The sequence below is a fragment of the Triticum urartu genome, unplaced genomic scaffold (assembly GCF_003073215.2).
Source record: "Triticum urartu cultivar G1812 unplaced genomic scaffold, Tu2.1 TuUngrouped_contig_5313, whole genome shotgun sequence".
NCBI lineage: Eukaryota > Viridiplantae > Streptophyta > Magnoliopsida > Poales > Poaceae > Triticum > Triticum urartu.
In genome coordinates this window covers 788-8111 of record NW_024115980.1, presented here as the reverse complement: position 1 = coordinate 8111, position 7324 = coordinate 788, and the positions used below count along the sequence as shown (strand labels likewise).

General features: G+C 49.0%; 1 protein-coding gene across 1 annotated transcript; it reads left to right on the top strand.

Moving 5' to 3' along the window:
• The first annotated feature begins 4909 nt into the window (after positions 1–4909).
• LOC125529061 (acetylajmalan esterase-like) lies at positions 4910–7119 on the top strand. The gene is made up of 2 exons (XM_048693467.1): positions 4910–4915; positions 5629–7119. The coding sequence occupies exons 1-2, from the start codon at positions 4910–4912 to the stop codon at positions 6943–6945; spliced, it is 1323 nt and encodes a 440-aa protein (XP_048549424.1). The 3' UTR covers positions 6946–7119.
• Positions 7120–7324: the final 205 nt, after the last annotated feature.

Genomic DNA, 7324 nt, shown 5'->3' with positions numbered 1-7324 from the left:
TGATTCTCCCTCACAACAACATAGCCAGTCTGCGTACACCCGTGGATCGATCTTAATTAGCTGCGTGCCGTCACCAAGATGGGCATCTTCACCGTTTAGTTAGATAGAACTCAGATGGGCATCTTCACCGTTTAGTTAGATAGAGTCGCTGAGTGCGGATGCAAATCAGTTAACGCGGACCCGTAAATTTGCTGCGGTCCGTGAACAAGGGATCATTCCGTGGAAACTTTGCTCCAACATCCGTGAAATCACTAATTAAGGAGTACTCGTTGCAAAGACTTCACTTTCCTAGGTCGCGACAAGCACATGCAGCGCGTCACTTGTCGCAACCTGTGAGTTTTCCCCTTTTTCGTAGATCCATTTATTCAAAACGTTTTATCTCTTAAACCGTGCGTCCAAATCTCGAACCATTTTCACCATTGAATTTCTCGCGTCGAGATCTTCAAAACTAGATCCCATGTTGATAGGTTTTGACGAACTTTTTTTTTCATGAAAAAAACGGACGAAAAAACCGAACCGGAAGCATGGTTTTTCCCTTTTCAAAAGAGGCACTCGCAAAATCACAATCGTGCCTCTCGTGAAAGCAAAACCGTGACTCTCGTGTAAGGAAAAAAAACAAAAAACGTGTTTTTTTTCGTTTCCGAGAGGCACGACCATGACTCTCATGAAAGAACAACCGTGCCTCTCGCGAAAGCAAAACCGTGACTCGCGAAAGAAAAAAAAACAGAAAACGTGTACTTTTTCCCTTTCCGAGAGGCACGGCCGTGACTTTCGCGTAAGCACAACCGTGCCTCTCGCGGAAGCAAAACCGTGACTCTCACGAACGAAAAAAATAGAAAACGCGTTTTGTTTTTCCCTTTTCGAGAGGCACGGCCGTAACTCTCGCGAAAGCACAACCGTGCCTCTCGCGAAAGCAAAACCGTGACTCTCGCGAAAGAAAAAAAAACAGAAAACGTGTTTTTTTGTTTCCAAGAGGCACGGCCGTGACTCTCGCTAAAGCACAACCATGCCTCTCGCGGAAGAAAACCCGTGACTTTCATGAAAGGAAAAAAAAAAGAAAACGCGTTTTTTCGTGAAAAAATAATATTTTTTCAAATTTTTTTTGATCGAAAAGCTAAGAAAGACCGGGGGAAAACCAAAACGTCGAAAAACCTCCGGAAAAAAATCGTTTAAAAAGCCGAAAACGCGTGCTGAACAATAAAAAAAATCCAAAGGGAGCGTCCAGAGCGCGATACGTGGCGAATGGCTGAGAGCGCGCCAAGTGGCGCTGATCGTTGCAAGGCTCCCGAAGGAGCGCTCGTTAACTAGTTGCTCCCCAACATCCATCCGTGAATAGGAGGTCAGTCTGGATGTGGGACCGGCCATACAAACGCTATCATGTCAGTAGTATATGTCCCTAAGTAAATGCAATTTAAAATCATGGTACTCCCGCTGTTACTTTTGTAAGTAGTTTTAGATAGCTGAAATTGAACTGTTTTAGGTATTGTCTTAAATATTTAAAACATTTTATAAAAATGAACGGAGGGAGTATATGTCTGTCAGTAAAGGCAATTTAAAATTTAAATAAAAATTTGATCCATAGATCGCCGGAACACAAGCCTGATCATAATCAACAAGATGCAAGTATGCTTAAGTTTTTACGTGCTTGATCACAAAAAAATTCAGTCCGACCAAAAATTGAGATTTTCTGCCTTGCCGGACCGGCAATCCGAACCTCTTCCATGCTCAAGGTGCCATCGCCGCCGCGTATGCAGCCTTCTCCTCCGCCTCCTTCTCCGCCGTCTCATGCTCCCCGCCCCTCTTCTCCAACTCATCTTTCTGCCTTCAAGGACAACATGTCGGCGTCCTCCGCATCGGCTGCGATCTTCACCTTCTTTTCTTCGTGTATTGTCTTCTTCTCCTCAAGCATGGCCTTCTTCTCTTCGATCAAGGCCCTCTTCTCTTCGAGCGCTAGCTTCTTCTCGGTCATCTCCATCAACAGTTTGAACCTCTCCACCCTTTTTTCATCCTTAATGTCCAAGCACTTGATGTATGCCTCCTTCTCCTTGGACAAGATGTCATCGAACCTCTCCGTCATCTTGACCGCCACACCTTCTCGCTTCGCCCTCTCCTCCTCCCACTTATTTTCCCGAAACCCTCTTCTAACCTTCTTGGGTGGTTCTTTTGTTGGGTCAGTTGGGTCACCAGTTTCTTCCCCGGTGACTTGGGTGGCGGTCCTGGCTATGAATAGGTTCCACTTCGGTTGCCCATTCAACTTCAACCAGCAATGCATGATAGTGAAGTTTTTCTTCTCCAACTTCTTGAAGAAGGCTACAAAATAAAACATTGTCAACAAAATCATGCATATCCGGCTAGTGATCAACAAAACCATGAATATCCGGCTAGTGATGAACCAAACTATGCATATCCGGCCAATGGTCAACAAAACTATGCATATTCATCCGATGATCAACAAAACCATGCATATCCGGCCAATGATCAACAAAACTATGCATATCCGGCTACAAAACTATGCATTTTCGGCCAGTGATCAACAAAACTATGCATACCCGGCTACAAAATTGTGCATATCCGCCTACAAAACTATGCATTTCAGGCCAATGATCAACAAAACTGTGCATATCTGGCTACAAAACTGTGCATATTCGACAAATGATCAGCAAAACTATGCATATCCGGCCAATGATCAAGAAAACTATGCATATCCAGCCAACGATCAACAAAACTATGCATATCTGGCTACAAAACTATGCATGTCTGGTCAAATGAACTTACTTGCTCGGTAATTTGGGCACCACTAGGCCACCGTGCGATGAGATGCACCAGGTGGCCGCAATACTTCATCACGGCCTCTACCATCGATGATTGAGGGACTTTAGTTCACGGTTGCGGATGATCCCATCGGAGTAGGGTGCAAAATGCTTGTGTTCATGGAACCATGTGTGAATGTTAGCCCAAAAAGTTGAGCCCTTTTGATCCGTGCCATGGATCAGACCGAGGCTAGTGGCCAACCATGCATTGCACAACAGCTCGTCCTTCCGCATGTTGAAGCTTTCTCCTCCATCCTTCTCCGGATCACCGCCAAAATCATCCAGATCATCGTCCTTGCCATCCTCATTCTCCTCCACCTCCTCCTCCTGTTGGGGAACACGGTAATTTCAAAAAAATTCCTACGCACATGCAAGATCATGGTGATGCATAGCAACGAGAGGGAAGAGTATCGTCTACGTACCTTCGTAGACCGTAAGCGGAAGCGTTATGACAACGCGGTTGATGTAGTCGTACGTCTTCACGATCAACCGATCTAGTACCGAAAATACGGCACCTCCGCGATCTGCACACGTTCGGCTCGGTGACGTCCGGCGAACTCACGATCCAGTAGAGCTTCGAGGGAGAGCTTCGTCAGCACGACGGCGTGATGACGGTGATGATGTTTCTACCGGAACAGGGCTTCGCCTAAGCACCGCTATGATATTACCGAGGTTGATTATGATGGAGGGGGGCACTGCACACGGCTAAAGATCAATGATCAACTTGTGTGTCTATGGGGTGCCCCTCCCCCGTATATAAAGGAGTGGAGGAGGGGGAGGGCTGGCCCTCCTATGGCGCGCCCCATGGGGAGTCCTACTCCCACCGGGAGTAGGATTCCCCCACTTTCCATGTAGTAGGAGTAGAAGGAAGGAGGAAAGAGGGAGAAGGAAAGGGGGGCGCCGCCCCCCTTCCTAGTCCAATTCTGACCAGAGGGGGAGGGGCGCGCGGCCTGCCCTGGCAGCCCCTCCTCTCTTTCCACTAAGGCCCATAAGGCCCATTAAACTCCCCGGGGGGTTCCGGTAACCCCCCGGTACTCCGGTATATGTCTGAACTTCACTCGGAACCCTTCCGATGTCCAAACATAGTCATCCAATATATCGATCTTTATGTATCGACCATTTCGAGACTCCTCGGCATGTCCGTGATCAAATCCGGGACTCTGAACTACCTTCGGTACATCAAAACACATAAACTCATAATACCGATCGTCACCGAACATTAAACATGCGGACCCTATGGGTTCAAGAATTATGTAGACATGACCGAGACATGTCTCCGGTCAATAACCAATAGCGGAACCTGGATGCTCATATTGGTTCCTACATATTCTACGAAGATCTTTATCGGCCAAACCGCATAACGATATACGTTGTTCCCTTTGTCATCGGTATGTTACTTGCCCGAGATTCGATCGTTGGTATCTCAATACCTAGTTCAATCTCGTTACCGGCAAGGCTCTTTACTCGTTCCGTAATGCTACATCCCGTAACTAACTCATTAGCTACATTGCTTGCAAGGCTTATAGTGATGTACATTACCGAGAGGGCCCAGAGATACCTCTCTGACAATCAGAGTGACAAATGCCAATCTTGATTCATGCCAACTCAACAAACACCATCGGAGACACTTGTAGAGCACCTTTATAATCACCCAGTTACGTTGTGACGTTTGGTAGCACAGAAAGTGTTCCTCCGATATTCGGAAGTTGCATGATCTCATAGTCATAGGAACATGTATAGTTATGGAGAAAGCAATAGCAACAAACTAAACGATCATCGTGCTAAGCAAATGGATGGGTCAAGTCAATCACATCATTCTCTAATGATGTGATCCCGCAAATGACAACTCATGTCTATGGTTAGGAAACATAACCATCATTAATTCAACAAGCTAGTCAAGTAGAGGCAAACTAGTGACACTCTGTTTGTCTACGTGTTCACACATGTACTAAGTTTCCGGTTAATACAATTCTAGCATGAATAATAAACATTTATCATGATGTAAGGAAATATAAATAACAACTTTATTATTGCCTCTAGGGCATATTTCCTTCACCTCCTTCGCCTGTCCGGCGGCCCAATCCTGCTGTTGTGTGCCCATGCCGGTATGGGTGTAGCCCTGCTGCATGTGGGTGTAGTTTCCGTACTAGGTGGAATCCGAGTCTTCCACCTGTCTGTCCTCATCATCGGGGAGGATGTCAAACATCTCATTGTCCGTGTTTTCATAGGCTTCTCCCCCACCCCACCCCACTTTACACATAGGATTGAATAGCGTGCAGGAATCCAACGGTCAAAAGGGCGTTCAGCCCCAAATGCCAAAAATCTGACATTCGAGATTTATCTTTTTCTATAGTCTATACTATGTTAGCCCATGATTTCTTCCATAATAATGTGATTATCTAAATAATTATTTATCAATTCATGCCTGTGATTAACCTACCTAAATAAATTTTAGAATTTTATTTGATAATCGGTTATTTGGTAAAAGCTTATTGTCTTGCCAAAGAAACGTAACTTTATTTAGCAGGTCAATAAAAGACAAGAGGAAAGGAGATGCTGGACGAAGGATAAGGTGGAAGTTATCTAAATAATCAGTTATTTGGTAAGAAGTTACTGCCTTGCCAAAGAAAATATAATTTTATTTGGCAGGTTAATAAAAGATGAGAGAGAAGAAAGACCTTGGATGAAAGATAAGGTGGGCGATAGAACCTTATGTTCTTTTTAAGTAGGAGAAATACGGGTATCCTAGATCTATCTTGGAATCCGTTTCTGAACTGCACCGGTGGTCACTTTGTCCACAGCCAGACGGCATAAATAGGGCGCGGCGCTCACAATCTTTTCCACACCAAAACCTGCCTATCCATCGCTACCAATACACGACCGACCACCTAGCAGTAGCCAGCGTGCTGCAACTTTGTGTGACAGTCAAGATCAGATAGCCTCGCCGGCTCTTCTCCGCTACCTGGTTGTGCTACTCCTCCTAGTAGGCTGCCTCGGGTGGCCCGTCCCATCTTCTCCAGCGCCATCGTCGGCGCCGCCGAAGACGGTCGATGGCATCACGGCCATATACAACTTCGGGGACTCCATATCGGACACCGGGAACTTCATCCGGGAAGGGGCCGTCGGGCTGATGGAGCACACCGGGAAGCTCCCCTACGGCTCCGCCATCGGCGGCCCCACCGGCCGATGCTCCGACGGCTACCTCATGATCGACTTCCTCGCCCAGGATCTTGGGCTGCCGTTGCTGAGCCCGTTCCTCGACAAGGGCGCCGACTTCACGCACGGCGTCAACTTCGCCGTCACGGGCGCCACCGCCCTCGACACGGCGGCCCTCGCCAGGATAGGGGTCAACATGACCCACACCAACACCTCCCTCGCTGTCCAGCTCCAACGCTTCAAGGATTTCATGGCCAGCACCGCCAAAACACCCTCGGAGGCGCGCGAGAAGCTGGCTAGCTCACTGGTCATGGTCGGGGAGATCGGCGGGAACGACTACAACTACGCCTTCGCCATGAACAGCCCTCAGCCCAACGGCGGCCTCAACAACATCGGGCGCATGATAACCGGCGCGGTGGAGTCGCTGGCCCTCGTCCCGCTGGTCGTCAAGTCCATCACGGGCGCGGCCAAGGAGCTGCTCGACATGGGCGCCACGCGGATGGTGATCCCGGGCAACTTCCCGCTCGGCTGCGTGCCGAGCTACCTCGAGGCCGTGAACGAGACGGACCGGGCGGCGTACGACGGCAACGGCTGCCTCGTGGTGCTCAACCTCTTCGCGCAGATGCACAACGTGCTGCTGCTGCAGGGCATCCGGGAGCTGCGCCAGCTCTACCCGTCCGCGACCATCGCCTACGCCGACTACTTCTCGGCCTACGTGCAGATGCTCAGGGGGGCGTCCAAGATGGGATTCGACGCGGCGGCCGCGACCAAGGCGTGCTGCGGCGCGGGCGGCGGCGCGTACAACTTCGACATGGACAGGATCTGCGGCGCGCCGGGGACGGCGGTGTGCGCGAGGCCCGAAGAGTACCTTAGCTGGGACGGCGTCCACCTGACGCAGCATGCCTACAAGGTCATGACCGAGCTGCTCTACCACCGAGGCCTCGCGTCTCCTGCGCCGGTGAATTTCCCGCGCATGTAGATCGCCTCTGGTTGGTTTCGACTTTCGACACTTTCAAAGTGTTCGCCCCGCCGTTTGTATTTTATTTTCCTTTTCGAGTCTTGTGGAGTGTGGACGGTAGTTTGGTGTTGATGTATGTATGAACTTTTGTGGCGGCACATGAATGGAAGAAATAACATGTGATTTTGCATATGGGAACCCGAATTCGTAAGTTTCCGAGGCCATTGTGTATCTGAGAGCATCTCCGGCCGTTGGCCTCTCAGGAGGCGCTAAAAATCGCCTCCTGGAGGCGTACTGGCGCAAAACGAACGCTGGGGACGTGATGCCACCCAGTCACGGTGCCCACGGAATTTTTTAAACGGCACAAACATGGCGTAAATTGAACCATTTTCGGCGAGTT